Source organism: Semicossyphus pulcher, unplaced genomic scaffold (assembly GCF_022749685.1).
Source record: "Semicossyphus pulcher isolate SPU_LCO1_2020_fin unplaced genomic scaffold, fSemPul1.0.p SCAF_15, whole genome shotgun sequence".
Taxonomy (NCBI): domain Eukaryota; kingdom Metazoa; phylum Chordata; class Actinopteri; order Labriformes; family Labridae; genus Semicossyphus; species Semicossyphus pulcher.
Window position 1 is genome coordinate 9,511,171 of NW_027211659.1, and position 22,470 is coordinate 9,533,640.

The 22,470-nt window shown below is 38.8% G+C and overlaps 1 protein-coding gene across 1 annotated transcript; it reads left to right on the forward strand.

Annotated features, from left to right (window-relative positions):
- The first annotated feature begins 7,579 nt into the window (after positions 1-7,579).
- Positions 7,580-22,211, forward strand: ankrd10b (ankyrin repeat domain 10b). Its single transcript, XM_069662679.1, has 6 exons — positions 7,580-7,918; positions 8,814-8,966; positions 9,940-10,031; positions 18,604-18,869; positions 19,227-19,334; positions 21,551-22,211. The coding sequence occupies exons 1-6, from the start codon at positions 7,721-7,723 to the stop codon at positions 21,778-21,780; spliced, it is 1,047 nt and encodes a 348-aa protein (XP_069518780.1). The 5' UTR covers positions 7,580-7,720; the 3' UTR covers positions 21,781-22,211.
- Positions 22,212-22,470: the final 259 nt, after the last annotated feature.

The window sequence follows — 22,470 nt, forward strand, 5'->3', positions numbered from 1 at the left end:
TGCGAGTAAACAGTAATCTACTATGGCTGAACAAACAAAGAAAAGATCGATGACTACAGAAACAACTTCAAAAATAAATAAAAAGAAGAAAAAGAAACAAATTCGACGCTCAGATGAAGGCAAACAGTTTTAAAAAGGAAAGCGACCGTCAGCAAGGAAAATCAAGAGTTACAACCGGAGCCAACCGTGGACATGTGATGCTGTCTGGATATGTGGGAAGTGTGCTCCCACAATTACCGTTTATCGCCACAGGTACCGCCAAAGAGAACGAAACTGAGATCTTTGAGATTACAACTTTAAGTATCTACAGACATGCTAGCTGTGCTGAGAGGTACAGTGACGATGTCATCTTAAGGGAAACCTTAATGTCCAAATTCAAGAGATTTATTTCAGTTGGGACCAAAGCAGATGTAGTGGTGTAACAAACAGGAAAAGAAGACAATATAAAAATATATATATTGTTTTATCCCTTTAGATACGTTGGATATAGAAATGGGATAATATTAGTTGATAAAATAAAGGTATATACTCAAATACAGACAATAATATGCATATAGGCTGCTGTTGGAATGTCATTGGCCTTTACGGACTTAAAGCTCATTATATTAAAACTAAAAGAGAAAATAATACATAATCAGACTCGAAGAAAAGCTGTTAATCATAATCTGTCTGTGTCCGAGCGTGTGCCCTGCTGGCGTCAGAAGCAACTGATGTCACCTCCAAAGCTTCACCCAGCCCCCTCCTTCTCCAGCATGCCCGGAGAGACTGCATCACTGCTGGGCCCGATGATCGCCTGTGCGTCTCCCTAGAGGGCTCCCACTGAGTGCAAAAGTGACTAATGACTTCGTCCTACAGGTATACCTCTGTATTTTTGTGATAAGTGGAGACAGGTGCAGTACCTGATGTGTTGTAATCTAATGCGCGTGTGCTGCAGTCTCCAGTGCTCTGCAGTGCATTGTAGAAAAAGACAGATGTCATGCAGAGGAACTAACAATGTGATGAAATGACAAAGAACAATTCACAGTCAATCATAGGAGACAAAACAATACTCCACAGCGTGACGAATACTTGGAACAACAGACGGTAGAACGGCGTGCATGTGCGTGCGTGTGTGACAATAGCGTACTTCCTCTCTGCAGCAACATAGTGAATCACACAAAAGCACAAACGGCACAGTACGTACACCTCAATCCCAAGCAATCTAATACATATATGTATGAGGGAGCGATATGGGGGAGGTGAAAGCGTCAGAGAGAGGAAGACTCCCTCTAATGCTCTGGGAATGTGTTATTGATTTGGATAAAGCGTGTGCAGCCCTGAGATAACACTGTGCAGCAGAGGAAAGAAAGGGAACCACAGAGTATTTGTTTGAACTACAAAAGAAGAAGAATAATGCATATGTATTATGCAGATGTACTGTAATGTATGTAAAAGGCCTCAAGGAAGCTACAAGCTTCATTCATTATATGTTATGACAGATTTTTCCATGTCCTCGCTGGCTCCGACTGTACCCAGGAGTCATATAACCGTTACTGCTGACAGGACTGAATGAACACTCATTATCAACTTTTATATCGCATATAAAGACAACCGAGGAGGGATTTTTATTCACAGTGACGTCAAACTTCAGTCGGAAAAAAATCTTATAAACTGTCATATAACAGGGCAATATAAAAAGACAAAGTATCTAATATGAGGAGCGACATTAAGGCACTTTATTTGCAAATCTATGGGTTTTAATTTTATATGAATTAATATATGTAATATGGAAAGTAAAAAAGTATATACATTTAATTGTGCCTATCGCAGTAATTTCTTCTCTTAATTTGTATACTGAGATTTTTATGCACCACAACACCAAGGAAAACTCCTCCTGAAAGCCGAACCTGTTGCTAACAGTAATTCGCCTGATTCTGATCAAGGCTGACACATTAATAAAACTAATCTGCTGTTTGAATTAAGGCCATAAATGAACAGATATTCTCTTTATGCTGTATTTCAGGCTTTGCTTTTGTCTTCAACTGTAAAACTATTCATAAAGTCTGATCTAAAAGACTAAGAAAGGTGTTCATTTTACTCATTTAAGGGGGCTTGTCATCAAATATTTGAAGGTATTTACACTCATTCATACTCTATTATTACTGGTATACTCCTGATGAGAAACAAAACAAAACTCTGGCACTGAAATAATAAAGAACTCCTCTTATTTAGCGTAGACAAATACAACACATGCAGCACCAAGCTGTCATTAGTGTCCTCCTCATGAAAACTATGAGAAGTATGTCGTCAGCATATTGGAGGACTTTTGACCTCACTTAGAAATGTTGTCATCTGGGTATTTTTTAACTTAATATTCCGAACACTTAAGGATTTAACAATTAAACTAATATTTATAGATTTATTATTACATGATTTTCATCCGTACTTGTGGCAGTAGAGTTGCCTATTCAATCAAACTGTGGCAATCACCAAAATCCTCTCAAAGCCACGGGAAAACTGCAAAGATTAAAAATGCAAAGGAGGAAACAAAACCTTACAATACTTATATAGAATATGTCAGAATCGGAAGCAGCTTCATTGGCAAAAATATGCAAACTTAAAAAAGGAAATTGTCTTTTACTCAGACAGACAGACCTTCCAATATCAATCAGTCATGATGAATTTTGTATATTTAGCTTCCCTATGTCCAGAGCCTGATATAACGTTAAGATTCTGCTGCTAATGACAGTTAAGTAACAACAGAAATAATGACAGTTGACATGTTTGCTCTTTACTTTACAGCACTGATGTGAATAATAGTTAAGTTTATGTTTAAATATAGTTCAAACATATTTTTCATCTCACCTGCGACATGACAGATTTAACCTGAGCTTGTTCTATCTGTAGTGTTTGTAATGCTGACACCTACGTAGAGGTCGGTGGGGAGAGGATTTACAGCGGGAGGAAGCTGTAGTCCTCAGGGAATGGTTTTTACCTTTGACCCAGATAAAGAAAGGCAGGAAGAGGACAACTCTCTGGAAATGCACGGGCCTGCAGCCGCATCTATTCTGCACTTTAACCGGTGATACTGGATGCTTTAGAATTGTTGGGTCCACTCTGATGACAGCGCATTCCTGTGAGATTGAGAAAGAGGTATGACCCTGTGTGTGTGTTAATCTGTGTGCTGAAGGTTCAGTTAAATGATCTCATTCATTTTCAATCCCCCTTTGCGTCATCCCTCTTTCATCTGAGTGCTGTTAACTCATTGTATTATCAGACGTAAGCAAACAGGCCTTTGTACTCCTGAAACACGTGAAGAAACACGAGTGATTTCATCAGGACTAAGTGACTCGTCGGACCTGTCTCCTGGATGATTGCAGGATGATCAGCAGTGATGTACAAGCAGGACTAAGTGGACGGAATTGGGCTCGATGACCGTGTTTCTGGTCAGCATTTCGGCTCTGAGCAAACAGACAGTAGTCAGGTGGTGTATTGACCCAGACTGATAAGCTATCAGTGCACATTCCTGTGTAGATGTGTGATCAAGGTCAGCCGCAAAGATCAAAACTGAGGGACTGGCTGCAGGTCGTAAATTCACATTGGAGTGACGCATGAAGAGAAGAGAATGACCTGACACCTCCAGACACAAAAAGTGCTTCAGTGATGCAGCTTTAACTTCTACTTCTACTAAATAAACAACTCTGACCTAATAAACCACCTCCCCTTTTGCAATGACCTTATAGTGCCTCAGAACACTCGAGCAGGCAGGATGACCTGAACGTAGAAAAACAACTTCTTTTCTACTAAAACATTTTTGCTTGTTTGATTCAATTTGTGTCACTCTGGTTGGATGTTTAGCGACACAGTGTCAGCACAAAAGGCACAATCAGGAACCTCTGAAGTGAACGTTGTGTTCTTGTTGTTGTTGCTTAGTTACACAGTGGTATTATACTACAAATCTATTGTTCTTCTGGATTAAAGAGCCTGTTTAACGATTTACTTACCATGCCGACAAACTTTCAAGGAGAAGAGCAAAATAAACTGTCTGACATGAGTCATATTGTATGATATGTGTTACTGTGATGCATGAGACTCTCTGCTGTCCTTATTATACAGCCTTACAACCTTAAATCACCCAGGAAGCTCCTGAACAAAAATCTGAACCAACCACTTAATAACTCTGCAGACACAACTGCAAACAACCACATTGTTCATATTGCACTACAGCCTCACAGGACCCAGGTGGGGACCTGGGGGCGGATATGCGCAGCCACAAACGTCAGAACAGAATTAATTTACCATTTTTGTCTTCGCTTCTCATCGCCTTTAACAGCTAACATTTCAGTATCTTAACTTTCCTATGATACTCTCTTTTATGTTCTAATTTAAGAGTGAACTCGCAACACAACAGAGTGACTCAATGTAAAGTAAAGCTTCCAAACATTCCCTTGAGAGTGAGGACCGGGAATTTTGGTCCACATCACAGGTCACATCATAGTACTGTAGTGGTGCATAAAGCCAAAATAGTTCCACTATAACTGGGCCCTCCCTGCCCTCTCGCCCTCTTAGCCCTGCTGCTTTATGTCCAGGAAAATGTTCAGCAAGTGACTTTTAGAACATGGGGACCTCGTGACTCAAATAAAGGCTACTTTGGTGTTTCTTCTAGAGAGTTGATGTTTCAATGTGATGGGGGAAGTCTTTTTAAGCCAGTGTGCATCAGGTAAAAGGCCTAGAAGTAGTAATTACACAGTGTGGCCACTGTGCCAAATCAGCTTCAAAGCACTCCCTCACACTTTAAACCTAAAACTTGTTGAAAAAAGTTTAAAGTTATAATGAGTTGGAGATTTATTAAAAAAATGTAAAGTGAAATTTTTTATTTTTACAATGTAGCTGTTGTCAGGACGTCTTGTTGTTTGTCAACCTTTGTACGGTGGTGTGTGGCCCTTAGCTACAGCATGCGGATCTGTGTTTCCCTGAGTCTGGCTCAGAAACATTCACACACGCTGAGCTGAGAGACCACAGAGGGCAAAATGACACTAGCTTCAGCTGGATTCCAACAAACCCGTCGTCTTCCCGCAGGTTTGTCTGAAGTGTGGGCTTGTTTGTGTGTTTTAGGAAGAAATCACTGTGAAACAATCAGAAAACAAATGCGACATTTCTCTGATTGTTGTCGCTAACGCTGCTCCTTCTCTTTGAATGGTCTGTGTTAGCACTATTAAGTATTTGTGTCTCTGTGTCTTTCACTTGGACTGAAACGTGTTTAGAAAATCAAACATATTTTTATTGTGACCTGGATGCTGGATATCTTCATCCATATTCATTGAAGTGTGTGTGTACAATGTGGAGTCAGTAGATGAGACAATATGTGTAAAGGTGAGGGGTGCACGTTTAAAACTATCCCTCCTTTTCATAACACCTCTGAATACTGTCGTGCTGTCTTGTACTAATGAGTGTTGGAAACCACAAATACTGACCTACGTGAAACACTTGTTGAAGAGAGGTGAAGGAGGTGACTTTGGAAATCCGGGTAATGAAGGGCCTCACAGGTCATGTTAAATGAGTGGTCCGGTGAAGTGGAGCATGACATCACCACAGCGATATCAGGATGACGCACTTTCACTGAGGTTCATTAACATTCTCTTCGTTCCAAAGCCTTTTTCATAACAGAAAACAGCTCTGGAGTTCACCCAGGGCATGCCCACTGTGACCCCCCCCCAACACACACAGGACATGCTGGGATGGGCGGATGGTGCCATGTTGGAATATAAGAAACAGCACAAGGGAAACTTAGTCTGAAGATTTATGATAATAATTTTACTATCACTGCAAAAAATGATGATAACGATAATAATTAGCCATTATTTTTGACACTGAAACCACAAAAAACAACAGAGTCCTAACTTCATAATATCATCAGAGCTTAATCTAAGACTACAACTGGTCCAAACTAAAATAATACTGATTGTTAGTGAAACATAATCTACCTCTTGTGTGCTCAGGAGGGAAATCAAAATGACACCATGCAGGACAGGTTGACCTACTGCGGTCAATATCTCCCTCTAGTTTACAGAAATAAAACTCCATACATACTCCATACTACCATACAAACAGATGGCAAAACTATTTCATATGTACTATACTGTAAAATTGTCCAGTGTTGGATGTATCTGTATATAAATATAACATTAAGAAAGATGATACCTTTAACAGACATTGTGGTATTTCATGTCCAATGTAAATTCTTCCCTGTCGACACTGGTTGTGTATATTCTGTTGAATAGTTCCATCTTGTGGAAAAGCAGAAACATTACACTTAAATGTTGACCTGTTTTTTGCTTTGTGTTTTCAGGTAGTTTCCCGCCTACTCTTTGGCAAATGCTTTGTACTTAAAAAAAAGGTAACTCAGTACCAAAAAGGCTAACTTTAGAAAATAGCCTCATCATAGCTTTGATTAAGCTCCTGAATGATTTTTCAACAGAAATAGGATTTTTAAGGATCTCTTTGGGGCTGGTATGGACAAGAAGAATAATTAAGCTGTAGTAGATACATGGATAGTATTAACAGTGTACAGCACATTCTGTTTGGGCGTGAGTGTTGTTTTAAAGCACTTGTAAAAATGTGAACATGTCATTTAAGGCCACAGTTATTTCAGTTCATTTCAGTGGAGCAAATACCAAAACATGTTTTGAGTAAAACTGATTGACCCTGGAGCTTCACTTGTCTTTGTTCACTCTACCAGCCAATGGCCAATAAACCCATCCATGCGTCTCTTAAGGTGATAGTAAGGCCCCTAAAAGTTTGTTTACTGCCTATGAAAATGTGAAAGGTGAATTACTCAAGCCAGATAACAAGAGGTAGTTTAGAGGTCGAGGAAGTTTAGAATCAATGCCAGCCAATTACAGTACTGACTTTAGGAGGTAAAAATATATTGACATTCAATTTGAAAGAAGTTTATAAGTGTCATAAACACAATAATTACACTTACACAGTCGTTGGCAATGAAAATACATTTTAATAATAATAATAATAAAACCTTAATTTATAGCATATTTCAAATGAATAATACATTAATAATTTCAATGTTATATTTTACATTCGTATTGCCTATTTTAATCGTATAAGTATTTTACTTATTTTTATATTTTAATTCTGTTATAAATGTTTTGCACCAAACACCTTCCTTGTATGTGTAAACCTACTTAGCAAAAACCCTGATTCTGATTTAATTTAAGAAGGCCACGGGATAGGAATGCGTTTTTAGAACATTCAAAATAGAATTCTAATTTTGAGAAAGACATAATGTGTCATGTATAAGAAATGCGGGTATTGAGAGAAATGCGGAAATAAAAAGCAGACTGGAATGTGGTGGAAATGAAAAAGGCTTGAAGACGCTTTGTGAGCTTCCCGTAGGAGTTGACCATCTCCAGAAGATGGCAGTAATGCAACACAAAAGATGCTAGCTGTCCTTAAACCTCCAATAAGAGGGGAGTAACAAAAGTAAGGAATGTGAAGTCCAGTCCGCAGTTTACAGCCTGCTCGAGCTCGGCGTTTCTCAAGTTTCGCTCCGGCGCGTGCTCTGCCCCGTCTTCTTTGTGTTGTCAGGCAGAAAGACACACCAGTCAGGGTGGCGTGTGTCCTGATTCACAGGCACCCCCATCAGCGACCGGAATAAAACAATAGCTTTTCATATTGTTGTTTAGAAGTAAGGTGTCACTCTTCATTTTTCACGGTTTTTCCAACAATGTCGGTGGGAGTGGAGTCTGGTTTCTCGAGTGAGGAGGTTTTAAACAGCCGCTTCCCCCTCCATCGGGCGTGCAGGGATGGAGATGTCGGTGCCTTGTGCTCCCTCCTTCAGTGCACCTCAAACCCGGCTGACCTCACCGTGGAGGACACCTTCTACGGCTGGACGCCTATACACTGGGCCGCTCATTTCGGAAAGGTAGCTGACTTGCTTGGTTGTCTTTTTAGACGACCCAGACGTCTCATAATTCATATTGTTGGTTGACATTTTCACCCACTTGAGCGTCAGCGCTCTCCGACATGAGCCTCGGCTCGGCCATTTCCTGATGTTGGCCTTAACGGTTAGTTGATGAGACTAAAAAGCAGCCATCATTAACTGGAAGCAGACAATGGAGCGCAAACGTGAAGTCGATGTTGCTCTATGGCTAAAGGATACTTTATTAAATCTACCGGTGTACGATTTCTGTAATGTTATAACGTTAACCATTTTGGATTTGAAAGGTAAACGCTAACATTGAGCGGGAACAATATTGACTAACGTTACCATAGAGACACTGATAAAGAACTTGGAACGCTACAAGAAAAATAGACGTTAGTGATTAACTGAGACTACGTAGCTAACCTAAACGAACAAAACTGATATTAGCAAGAACTTAACGTTAATTATATTTAACAACAGTCGTTTTACTGTGCACAATTCTTTCATTTACTTTTGTTATCTGTTTAAAAAAGCTTTTAGGTTAAATTAATGACGTAAATTTAATTTCGTAGTCAACTTTCAACGTTAATGACTCGTTTTAAAAGAACCGCCCTTTTCTAAACATACGTGTGTTAAGATTTATCAAACTACACTTTGGGAAGGGCAGGCCTACATTTTGCACAGACATTGGATGCGAGCCCACAGCAGGAGCCATTAAGTCTAAGACATTGAAGCCTGGCCAAACTGTGGTGTTGCATTTTTGCTCCAACCATTTACTGTACTACACTTGTCTATACCTGCCCAGTGTAGTTTTTATCAAAAGCTATGAATGAATCACTGCACATTCCTCAAAACAATCAGCCTGACTGTCTATGCATTGCTCATCTCTTTACAGTTGGAGTGCGTGATGCGTCTGGTTCAGGTGGGCTGTGGTGTGAATGCGGTGACCTCCAGGTTTGCCCAGACACCCACTCACATCGCTGCTTTTGGGGGCCACCCTGAGTGCTTGTTATGGCTACTTCAAGCAGGTGCAGAAATTAACAGACAGGTAAGACCCTGGATACACCTTCAACACATGCCTGCAGACTGTACAGTACACGTCAAAATGAAACAGTTTGGTTTTGCTACGTTTTAAAATCATCCCTAACTTGACTGGTGAGTTTGCAGGAATGTTCCTTGTTGACATTTCCTGGAGAGATACATGTAAACATGATCCTGCTCATAGTATACTGACTGTACTAGAAGTAAACAGCACATTACAAACAAACTGTAGACTACGGTATAAGTGACTAAAAATGTAACTCAACAAATCACAAAACCAATTTAATTCTCAGTACAGGCAGAGGTACACATGCATGATTTAAGAGTAGAGCAGTCAAGAGGCTGAGCTCAGACTTATCCCATCAAAGAGGATCACTCTGAAGTGGGGTCAGACCCTCTCAGTGCACTGTTACTACTTACTACTCCACCTGACATATATTGGGATTATGTTTATGTGTCACTTTTTCAGATGCATTTGCTCTCGAACCGTTTTTCATACACAGACCCATGCACCAGGATCTATTTTATGCTCCGCTGCACTACTGAGAGAAATCAGATTAGTAGGTCATGATGACATAACATCTTGACGTCATCCTGAAACGCATTTCTAACAATTGGCTTTGAAATTACTCAGCATATGCTGAAATAAACATCTGAAGAAAATCTTGGATTTGGGACCTAACCTCTCTTGGGTTGCTGAGCACGTCCCACATTTCATAGTGGTTAGAGGCAGCTTCCTGATTTTTTTTTCTACACTCATAAGTCGCAACTGTAAATGTGTGTGGCAAGTGGTGAAGTCTGGGTGAAAAGTTCAGACTCTCCCCTGTAGACTCATACTCCATTATCACAAGCTGCAGAAGGAGGCAGTTGTGGAGGTATATTTGATTAAAAACTCCAAAGTGTTTTGGCTCCCACTTGTTCGTGTGCACAATGCAGTCATGCTTCCCTGCGTGTAACCGCGGTCTCCTATCCTCACTCAGGACTATGTGGGTGAGACGCCCATCCACAAGGCTGCTCGTGCGGGCAGTCTGGAGTGTATCAACGCTCTCTTGATTCAGGGAGCGAAAGCTGAGTAAGTCCTGTGATCAGATCTGCGTCTTCATTTCTTTTCCTCTATCTTTGTACTATCCAACACCTCAGTTATACCTTTGCAAGGGATCACCACCAAAGTCAAATCAGAGCAGTGATGACCATTTGAAGTTAGGGTTTCTAAATTAAAGTAAATTAACTTTAAAGGTCTGAATATCCAATTAAACGCATATCAATTGATGAAACATGCAACAACAAAAGAAATATTTAAAAATGTTTTAATGATATGGTTGTCCTACACATACACAGGCAGAAAGAAGCTGCTCTTTTAAATGGTACATTTACACTGAATTACATGAGGCTGTGTACCACGTATAACTGTAAACAGTGCTGGACCTATTGTTAAGATTTGTGCATAACTTTTTAATATTCATACGATAATATTCATGGAACATAACACCAATGCTTTAGTACATTTAGTCTTGGTGTTAAAATTGTACATCACATAATTGTGTGAAACATTCATATCTCTCCCGTCAGCTGCTTTTTAATAAACATTGTTGTGCAGCTGGTTCAATTGCAAGGATTGTAAAGTAAGAGTTGCTGTTAGTCAGCATGAAACTCCTTAGTTACTGAGTGCTAAAGATGCTATATAAATACATGATGTTTCTTTAAGCTTAAAACAGTTCGACCAAGAGATGCGTCTCAAAATATCTATTCAGTTGGTGGTGCTCCCTTGAAAATGTGACATTTTGATAATCCCTGAAATTGTTGTTTATCATTGCAACAATTTGCGTTAAGTTGCCCTCTGTGTGTAATAAAAGTAGCAAAGACATATTAACTTCTCAGAGAATGATTTATAAGGATACTTTTTACTTTACATTCAGCAGACACTTTTTATGATTTGAGAAAAAGCTACATTTTAAGAAAAGTAATAATTCACCCGACACGTTGCCTTTTTTAGAATGAACTAACAGGTTGGTGATCAAGCACAGTTATTACACAGACAAGAGGGCAACTTAATGTAAAGGTTGATGAACTGTTCTTAGCCTTGTAGGCCATATTGCATGATCTTTGTTAAGTCTAGAGTGTGTTTTTCTTTGTTAACATTTGTTTTGGTTAGTGTCTTACATAGACAGTTTGAACAGATGACCGAATGCACATTTCCTCTATTTACGAAGCTCTTTAATGTCAGTTTTAGAAAGGCTACTTTCTGTTGCAGAGAATGAAAATACATAAGTAGTTGCGTACTTCACATTTTAAGGAGACTGCACAAGAATCATCAGATTAGTTGTTATGACAGGTCTATTTTTGCTGCTTTTTTTGGTATTTATAAAACAGACGTCATTCCTATCAAAGATACAGAAAGCTGCTCTTCCTACTGAGAAGATAAAGATATATAAAATGGATAATACTGGATGAATACTACATCATACAACCAGCTCAGGCCACCAAGTTGTATTTAAAGACGTGCAAAAATAATCAACCTCACTGGTAGTGTTTAGCCACACCTTTCTGGGTTGACAGTTCCCTTTGTGCTTTTCCATTTGTAGAAGAAACTTTGTTATTGTTGCCGCACCTGAAGCATGAACAAAGGCATCAGAGACGCCACCCATCTTTCCTGTTTTTTAAATTTAGACCAAACACCATTATGAGAGTGAAACTATTACAAATGAATGTGCATCTCTTTTTAAGCCTTACATGTCTGCGCAGATCAGCTATTGTTTCCTAAAGGTCACACCTGTCTGTCAACTCAATGAAGTAAGCACTCAGTGTTATGACTGCCAGTAAAATATGCAACATAACCTTTTGAACTGCTTGTTAATAAACTCTATTACAGGTTCATAAAGCAGTTCATGTTTGTTTGGCTTGAGTAACAAGTGCTTGTAGGTTTACTTCTAAAGCAAAAGATACAGTATTCTATGAAGATAACTTTAAACATGGAAGCATATTTAAATCAAACAGTCAAGTATTTAAATGACAAATATGTTAGTTTTTAGCTTAGATAAACTTTCGTTTTTTGCAACAAGCTGTACGCTTTTTTTTCTGAAACCATTGATGCCTAGAAACGCAAAACAACCGGGGAGTTTGAAGATGCACAGTTTATCATTTGTGGCTTTTGTGCGTGTTTAACCCATCATCAAAGAAAGAACAATGGTCATTTAGTGGTCTTTATAAATCTGACCACAGCAAATATATCAGAAGAAAACTTCTCAGAGATAAAATAATATGTTGGTACTTTTTATTGGATAGTTAGAATGAGGAGTGAGGGAATTCCAGTCCTGCTGACCAGTTATCTCTGGTTCCCATGATACCAATGCTAACAGGCTTTTTAATTTGATTGTTAAATTTTACATATTTAGTCTCTTCCTTGGTGTTTTTGATTGGACTAAATGGCCCAAGTGACATAAAAAAACACAGATTAAAATAAAATAGTAATTTGTATTTATTTGGTGTTGTTCATCCCCACAGAAGAGTAGTTTTTATTTAACTGTAAACAAAATTCAACCTTTAATTATTATGCCTCAGAAACCCCCGGTTGATTTTGCTGTTTCAACAAATTGTATCCCATGTGTTCATGCTGACACGTTTAAAAAACGCTCAGTAATGCTTAGTAATTAAGGTCTTGTAATGTGCATTTGGTCATCAGCTAATGAGGAATGTTTATGATGAAAATGATATGTGAATTTTTTCCCCTGCAGATGACAGATATTGCATTTAGTTAGTTTGTTATCAAGTTACTTTCTTATAACTTATGACCCAGAAATGTAAGGGGGGGACAACTCAGGCACATAATGTGGGATTGAGGCTCATGACAATATAATTAAGGATTATCTTCTTAAATAAGATGTGTCTAATGAATAACTTCCAATAATATCAAACGTGCTCACTCATAGTTCCATATTGATACTATAAAAAAAGGAAAAAGAGATTATCTTAAGCCAAATAATTGTCTTGCGTGCTTAGACATTAAGGCTATGAATATAAACATACACAAAACAACAAACAGAAGCAAATCATTTCAGTTTGTTTAAAGAGTAAAGTAACATTTTGAGGTAGGATTGAACTGATTTGCTTAAGCAAATGTTTAGTAAATTATTATGCTTTTTGGATCGTAACTATATTTTATTGCATTGTTGCCGGGGTAGGTAAAATATGGTGAAATTTCATTCAATGAAAATTTTGTAGTAATTTTAAAATCATACTTACAGGTCAAATTATTATCCTGAAATATTTTATTCTAATGCAGAAAAGTCAGTGGGTAAGAGAAAAACATATTGAATTGCTACCATATCTTCCAATAAATAATTATACAAGTCGGACATTAAAATGTAGAACTAACTAACCAAAACTTTATTTTAGCTTCATTAATATTTCCTTAATTCTAGGTTCAAACTATCACTTTTTATAAATATCCATTTTCGTTGTAACATCACATTTTAATGGAAACTTTTATTCTCTCAATCTTCTTTCGACGTCGTGCTGGCCGTAAGTGTGTGCGGCTTTCTTTCACCTTTGAAGACATCTTTAAGCCTCCTTATGTCTCACATCTCAGAAGCACCTCTTCACCGCCGTCCACAACAAGATTGCAATGTGTATGGATGACGGACAACATGCACTGTGGTGCATTCAATGACAAACGCAACAATAAGCAAAAATACAATCAAATATTACCACTTCTAGATCTGTAAAGAGGAGGCAGTCACTTACAGAGCGATCCAAAATACAATCAAATCAACAGTAATAGTTATGTTTTCCAATTACACTCAAAATAAAACCTTCAATGGCGATGCTAAAGTATTTTTTGCTTCTTACAAAAAAGGATTAAATGCGTCATATGAACAATGCGGGAATTTAACTTTCAGGATTTCGACTTGTTGGAAACATTGATGCAAACGTTCAGCCTGTTGAGTCCTTTTTGGAAGATTCTTGAGTCTTCGATCGAACACTTTGTATCACCTTATTCCACCTCATATCGTCCATCTTCTGCCACTAAGAGGAAATAAGTCTCTTTGCTTTTCCTTCTCTTCTCTATCGGCATTTTCTTCCTCTTTTCTTGATGAGGAAGAAAAGAAGAGGCGGATGTAAACAGGGTGGAGAATTCAGAGTAAATGGATCCATCGCTGATTCATTAGGCGGAGCAGCAGAACAGAGAGCTCTCTCACCATCTGCCCCCTCCACTGAATCAGCACACTTAGTGAGGCAAATGGCTGCCAGAGAAAGCTGACTGTGGTTCAGGACACGACAGCAACTACAGGCCACAGATGATCAATGATCGCCTAACAGCATCTGATGGCTGTCTGTGGGTTTGACAGAGCCCTGATGCCGCTGATCTGCTTGAAAGCTTTCACCCTCAGAAGCTTTTAAACATTTATATGAAACCACTGGCTGAGCAGAACTCAGGAACGAGGAACTCAAAACTGAACTCTTCTAGTATCAAGGTTTTATACATTTTTCCTTAAGCTATGGCCTGACCACCTTTGTCCTTTGTCCCTTTTTATATTTACATTTTCACACACAGGGATTTTTCCTTGCGATTGCTCGCTTTCACTGGAAAGGCCTGAATCCAGAAGAAGAGATATCTTATCTTTGTTCCATGACAAAATGAGAAGAACTTTCCTTTGGGACAGAAAGTACCATTCCTGGATCGTTTCACTTCAGCAAGAGCGGAACAGTCATGTGGTCTTTTCCAGCTTTAATGAAGAACGTGGTCTCGCCTCTTTCATCTTATCGCCACTTTAACCCTAATTAGACACACTTCTAATGTTTGAATCAATGTTCAACTCAATAGGAAAGATCTTTAAGTTCAATTTAAAAACAAATCTCTAATATTTAATAAATTAGATTTGAAAAAACAACAAATAAATTCCCTAATTTCTCTCCAGGTTTTTTAAAAAGGGTTTCTATTGGTTGTCATGAGCCTCAAAGTGTAAACATGGTCCATTAGCGAGCTAGCAGCAGGTAGGGAAGTGTTTAGAGGCTGCCGGTGACGAGAGAAGTGCAGACTGCAGAGATAGAGGCTTATAGCAGCACAGTGGGATGGGTTAGCTTAGCGTAGCATCATGTAATATACTGTGTAATGCTAACAATCATCCTGTTGCAATGGTTTTCACTGTCATTTTACTTTTTACACAGAAATGTTTTCTTTTGTATGTCACAGTATTAACCCTATACAATATCATAGTCTGTTTTGACATCTAATCTTTGTCACCTTTTCCTTTATGAAAGTGACAATAAGTTACAAAAAAAACGTTTTCTATACTGTTAACAGAATCCGAACCATACATCTTAATGTTTTGCAGCCATTGAATTGGAAATGACTTGGTTTTTTCAAGTAATCCTAGAAAGGGGGAGAATAGACACTGCTGAGTCTGCCCCGTTCCCTGGGATAGCCGCACTGTTGTGGCATTGAGTGTTCACACTATCGCTTCCTATCTACACACTGGCAAACTGTTGAGGTATTTCTTGCGGTGATTGGTTTTAATGCTAGGTTTTTTATGAATCAAAACTAAAGTTTTAGACCTGCATGCTTTGCTTATTATCCATGATTGTTCCTGTATCTAGTCTTTTGTTTTTATTTTATGATTTTTGTTTTTGATTTTGTCAACTAACCATAGGAGCCCTTTATATGGACAGGTTTAATCACGTGAGTCCCATGTCAACATGTAGCATGATAATAGGCTGCCTCAGGAAGGTTAGACGATAGTTAGAGAAGATGCATATTGTGTGCTTAGGACGGAAAAGCAAAGCATACCAGGCATTTACAAAGAATTAACGCTTCCTTTGAAATTTCTCTACCAAACCGGAACATATACATTTAAAACAAAACTCTGTTATCCATTCTTTTTGGATCAGTGCTTTCTGTTGATGTCTGGTCTCACTGAAGGAATACAGTTATTAGGATGATGTAAGGGAAAATTTGATTTACATTTATAAAGGGTTATCTGATAATCCAAGGTGGAAGAAGACAAATTATATATTAGGGGAAGCTGCAAAATGTACTGAATACACTAAACGGTTGAAGGGAGAGGAACGACAAACTGTAAAGGGAAATGTTTTTGCTTTTTAATATTCATATGTACATTTTACATCTGATTTGAGCAGAAAAAGAAGCAGTAACTTATTTGAAAAGGCCCACACTCTTGACACCTTGTGTCCAATTTCAACACCTGCTGTTGTAACACTACAGCACATGAAACCCTCCTTGCTCGCTTTTAGTCAAAGCCATGAAAAATGGAGGTCAGCTCAGACAATAAAAAGAGATCTTTTATTCCCTTACATGAGAGTGAAATTGTTTACGGGTTGAATAACTGACAGGAAGTGTGTCAGATGAGTGGGTGGGAGGTCAGACCACATGTAGCTGCAGAGGCTGAAGACATAACCATCGACTGCCTCTGGACAACAGGTACTTTATTGTTGCGTTTAATATGGAAGGTTTACAATTAATATATCCATCCATCCATTATCTATACTACCTATCCTGGTCAGGGTCGCTGGGGGATGGAGCCTATCTCATCCGTCATTGGGCGAGAGATAAATGTATATAATTGTTAAATAAATTATAAAATAAAACATTAGATTTTTGCAGTAAAGAATGATTTTCTCAGGGCACTATTTCTGATAAGAGACAAACTTTGATTACAGGTCTTTATAGTGCTAAACTGTTGATTGTGATTTAAACTTCAGGCCAGAGTAGGACAGTTAAATAGCATTTATATTCCTTAGAGTGAGACCAGTCCTTCTGCCTTATGACCAAACGGTACTGAATATAAATACAGTCTATTGGAATCCTGTTTTGGAAGCGTTAATTTGAAGGGGACGGGTAATGTTCAACAAGTTATTGTGTGATTTTAATTTTGTTTTTGTTTTTTCAATCTTAAATTCTTCATAAAATGTTTTTTCATGTGCACTAGTTCTTGAAATGTTTTACTTTTGCTGTTCAGAATAAAGAATGCAGAGAGAGAACAATTTCTTAAGCAGATGAATGAGCAAACAGGAGCAGTTCACTTTAACGTCTGCCTCACTGTGTGGAAGTCAAAGTCACCTGGTTTTTAACTCACAGAAGATGCTTAAATAAAACATAGTCTAGTCATTAATTGTTATCCCTAATAATGCACATATAGTATTCTTAACATGTATATGAAACAGCCTGTAGATGGTGACATTTTCATTTTCGCTGTCACATGTGTAATCGTAGGTACAGGCTTGGACTCGGGCCAGAGTCCCACTTCTCTGACAAAGACATCGCTGTTTGCTCGCAGAACTCATTTTGCTGTGCGATGACATTTGGACGCAGAACAAGTGAAGCATTGTTTAGTAATCGGCCAATGGAGAGGAGAGAAAGTCTCATCATTAAGCTAAAGGGCCTCTATTAGTCTGCGTTAGACTGTCAGAAAAGTGACGGTTTCAGACCTTTACTTCAGAACAGCAGCAACAACATAAAGATAAGTTAACTCTAAATGTATTTACTATTATTTATTAGATTTGATAAAACGATTCATCCATCGAGGATTTATTTTCCAGTGAAATTACTTCCATACAGAAGTGTCACTTACAAGTCTGATAATTATAAAGCAATGACAGCTCTGTTTGCTCATTCATTATTACACTCAGAAAATCACTTTTTTCCTGCTGCAACTGGACATGATTAACACAACTGACAAAAGGAGTAAAGGTAGGAGTTATGAATGGTTGTACGAACACCTCCATTAATTATGGTTGTTTCTCTTATTTTTCATTCTCTCATCCATCTTTCTTGAAACAAGATGAAGACTTGTTCCTTTCAGCCTCACCCTCCCAAGAGAAGACAACAACTGGGTTTCCAAAGATTGAAGTTCCTTGTTTCGTTCTTCCACTTGTGGAGTTTCCACAGAAGATGCATCTCTGTTCTATCCTGGCCTCCTTTGGATGATGAACTTCTGATCGAGTACTTCTGAAGAATTCTACTATCGGCTGTTTTCCATTTTAGCTTCCCACTTTACACGCACACCATATACAGTGGACATTCATGCAGGTATTTGCACCACTTATTTTTGTAGCTTGAAGTTAGGACTACATCTTTGGATGGAATTCGGATGCAGAAATCCTTGCACAAAGTCTCTTGTTGGATGACTACGGCCTTAAACCCTTTGCCTAATCCTTCTTGGACGTCGCATTTGTCCTGCACAGAAGACAGCTCTTCACATCGAGTACAGAAACTTCTCCTTTCATCGGATCTTTTGATAGAAAATCATCCCGTCCAGTTTGTCAGGTTATTAAAAGGAGCAGGTGCACATCTTCAGTTGTCTTAATCATGTCCTTTGGCAGCAGACGTGTTTCCAGAATAATTTGGAAACTGTCGAGATTAAAGCTCTTTGGAAGATGAAATGATCCAAAAGGATCAGTCGTCATCTCTCATGAAGATGACGAAGAGGATGTGAGAGGGTAGAGCAGGACAGGCTGTTTCTATACATCTATGTGTCTGTCCATGTGTGTGAATACCTGCCTAATGAGTCTGTATGCGTGCGTGTTTGTTTGTGTGCGCGTTTGGGCGTGTCTTATGTTGTTTGTTTTTTTATTTGTGTAAACAAAACGTACAGTGAGTGTCTCTAACACTCCTCTTTCCTGTTGTGCAGTATGAGGAATGCCAGTGGGCTGACTGCTGCTGACCTGGCCCACGCCCAGGGATTCCAGGAGTGCGCTGAGATTCTCTCCAATGCCCAGAACTTCCAACAAAACATGGCTCAGTCCCATAACGGGGCTTTTCTGAATGGCATGACCCAGAACGGGGGCCACGCTCACCCCAACATCCAGGGACGCAGCTTCTTGAATGGCGTGCCCAACAGAAAGAGGTCGTTCGATGGCATGGAGGCCAACCCAGTGAAGAAAGCTCGACCTAATGGTAGGGCACTAAACTCATCAATCTATTTTTAGTTGCTTTTAGATTCACTTTATTTCCAGATTTCTTTTAAAGAAAATTTCTGCTTGAACATCTACAATTTGCTTAGACTGCTTCACATGCACCACATTACTGAACATGGCTGCTTCAGACAAATACACATTATTTCAGAGCACAGATTGCTCCAGGTTACCTCTATGTTTGTGTGTTTGACTTTATATAACAAGGGGAGGCTGAGGTAATTTCTAAGGGCATACTGGCCTTCAAAATAGATGCAGGAACAGCAGGAGATAGACTTATGTTTTAAGTTAAAAATGAAGCAAATATTTCATTTATTTTCTATGTGTTTCTCTCTCTTAGGTCTGGGCATGCCACCAGAATTGCTGAATGGGAATGGGCCACTGGGTGGTGCTGGAGAGGCCCAGATGGAAAGCATGAGCATGGAGTTGGCGGCAACTGTTACCTCAGGTGGGCCAGGACCCTTTGCATTTGGGCTGAATGGGTTTGCACCACCACAGGGGCCGGGGCCCATGGAGCAGAGTGAGGACCAGGGGGGACGGGACAGGTCGAGCCAGGCTGCTAAAGAGCTGGAGGTCATCACTGTGGCGTCAATGCAGACCCCCTGTCGCTGCACCAACTCATACGCCTACCTGTAGAGTGCGCGTGTGTGCAGACGCACACTAATGTTTCCATTTGTGCAGTATATTTTTTGGTATTGTCTGGTTATGTCCCTTTTGTGCATACTACATGCACAAAGGAATACACCTGTTTTTGTTGGTAAGCTCCATTTGAAAGATGAATAGCAGTGTGTGCTCTGTATTTCTACTATTCCATGTTCCTGATTATACTCGGATGAATATAATATCAAGATTTCTTTGTTATACAGTTATATTCAATGCATCCGTCCAGTTATTCAGATAATTGTCGTGTAAAACTGTATTTTTTAGGTTTATTATAAACAGATGAGTTTTGTTTTGCACAATTAAAAAGAAACATTCTATATAGCGAAAGTTATTGGCATTCCCTTGACGCACGGTAGTGTCAAAAGTGCAAAGGCTGGTCACATTTTCATAACAGTTGTCACTATTACTTGTCAAATGCATTTTGCAAGTCACCTTAACAGGTTACTGTTGGCTTTGTGCTGGGACGTGAATTTCCGTGTGGATTGATTAATTCTGTGACATGCTCATCCCAGATGGCTGAAAAATGTCTTATCCGAGTGGTGATTGGATGATCTTTAGAAATATATATTTTTCCCCAGCTGATGTAAAGAAAGTAAATATTTGACTTTAACGACGGCTCGATTGATAACGTTAATGTAAAAAGGAAGAGTGCCTCAGCACTCTTTAATTAACACTGAGGAAATGTCTCCTGTTATCTGCTTCCACACGTTAGCTGATGCTGTTTTGTATTCAAGAATAACCTTTATGCCAAAGCATATCCCAACATGAATGTAGCTGGTAAATTATAAACGATTCACTGTGCAGCTTTTTGTAGTTTGTAGATGTACTGAGACATAGCGGTCCACGGGCTTGGAATTTGTTTATTCTGTTTTCCTTTGCGTGTATTTTGGCTGTGAGCTTCTTTGACTCTCAAGTATGGTGAATGTTTAATGTGCGTGTTAGCAACGTTTTTTTAGGCAACTAGCAGGGCTTGCACAGCTGTATGTTTTCATGATTATACCCTTTCTGATTTGGACTTAGTATTTGGCCATTTTACAATCAGTTACTAATACGCAGTACTGCTCAAGAAAGTTTGCATGGATGTGCAAAAGGCCTTATTTCTTGAGCTGCATCGAAAAGTTGAACGATAACTTAATGTACATTATTTTTAACTTTTATAGATACTGGTAAGGGAAATTCTTTCTTCTCTCTGTATTTTGTAGAACTATTTCATGTTGGAGTTATGTTTTACATGCCAGAAAGTCTGAGTGTATAGTCATTCAATTTGAAATGCTTCAAATGCTTAGTACCGAGCAAGTAAAGCTTTGTACTTGATTGTGTGAACTCATTAAATGTTGATAAATTTTATAAAAGTGACTGTGGTGGACTTTTGTTTTCTTAGTGAAATCTCATTCATCTGTGAGAGTCCTGTCTACAGAGTTGGGGCCTGCATTTATGCTGGCCTGTGAAAAAAGTGGCATCAGTTTCAGATGAATTCCATGGCAGGGTTTAAAATGTAAAAAACATTTCAGTAGACTAAACTTGTCTAAAAAACGACTCTGCTCATTATGTTGGGTTTGTGTTATATCTTCCAGACCTGTTGGCATGCCACAAGAGTTTCTTGACTTGACGCAACAGCTTAAATACCTCTGTGGAGGAAGAACTAGGTCACTGTGTCATACAGAACTAAGCGTAACACTAAGTAACCACAGAGCAGGGTGTGACCTATATAAAACAAGGTCTCAGGTCGAAACTTGTGGGATTACATAAGGCTTTCGGATGTATTTTGAACTTTATTGATCCAACTTTAATCATAGGGGAAATCCCCCCAAAAAACTTTATGTCTACTATGTGTGAAAAGTGCTCATAATGGCTTCTAAACTTTTTCCTATTTAGTTGTGCAAAACAAATAAAATCCAGCACGTTTTGTTTTTCATGCCCCTTGTTATATTTTTACAGAAGCAGGAATATGGTCACGAATGAATCGTCTGTATACCCTTTGACAATGTGTTTTATTTCCAGTGGCAGGTGAGAGACCTTGTGAGGATTTTTCCTCCAATGGTCACAATCAAGCACAGCTTCCATTTGGGGGTGAACCAGCAGCAGAAATCCTCCACGGGCAGCTCATCTACAGTGATTCATGTGAGCACAGCACCGCAGGCAGCCAGGTGGAGCACCAGAAGTCTGTGAAAGCAGAGCAGTTGTATGATCATGCCTTCTTCAGCACCATGCTTCTTTACCATGGATCCTAAAGTGCACAAAAACTAGCTGAGCGGCAGTTCTCTTTGTCCGAATATCATGTACGGCTAAACAAGAATTAATTTGCCTTAAAGCCATTGAGTGGTCCAGTTATTCATTGGTTAAATGTATCATTTGTTGTTGGAAAGGGCAGGCCCATTGTTGTCGATGGATTCCAATTTGTAACTGATGAAGTTAAAGAAATGGATTTGTGTTTTTGTTGTTTAAAGAAAATGTTTGTTTAGCTTATTGTTAAAGTTTTGTAAAGCTGTAAATAGCCTTGTTCTGATACACGTTAAAGTAATCTGTATTGAAATATTGCCAATACTTAAATTTTGTTTCTGTCTCAACTAAAAATGCAGTGGTCCCTCCCTCTTGATGTTATTAAAAACAATGCAAGTACATGCCATGTTACTAATTATTAATTAAAGAAAGGTTTGCCAAAGTTGGATTCTTCACTATATATTTGTTAAACCTTCACATGCATACATAATACCTTGTCAAAATAGTAGACTATTTTAGAAAAAACTTTCTCTCCTACATATATTTGATTCCACCTTTTGCACAAATAAGTTTTTCGTAAATTTCTTAAGATGCATTTATGACCTATAAATCAGAGTGTTGGTTAGCCTATTTTATCCAGAATACTGCCCTAAATGGAGCAGACGAGGCGGCCCCACTCTGGCCTCACGTGTATGGGCACA

Excerpts from the sequence above, each read along its gene's own strand:
- ankrd10b (XM_069662679.1), top strand. The coding sequence starts at position 7,721 with ATGTCGGTGGGAGTGGAGTCTGGTTTCTCGAGTGAGGAGGTTTTAAAC. Across the intron at positions 7,919-8,813 it reads GGGCCGCTCATTTCGGAAAG|TTGGAGTGCGTGATGCGTCT; the intron begins GTAGCTGACTTG and ends ATCTCTTTACAG. Across the intron at positions 8,967-9,939 it reads GTGCAGAAATTAACAGACAG|GACTATGTGGGTGAGACGCC; the intron begins GTAAGACCCTGG and ends ATCCTCACTCAG.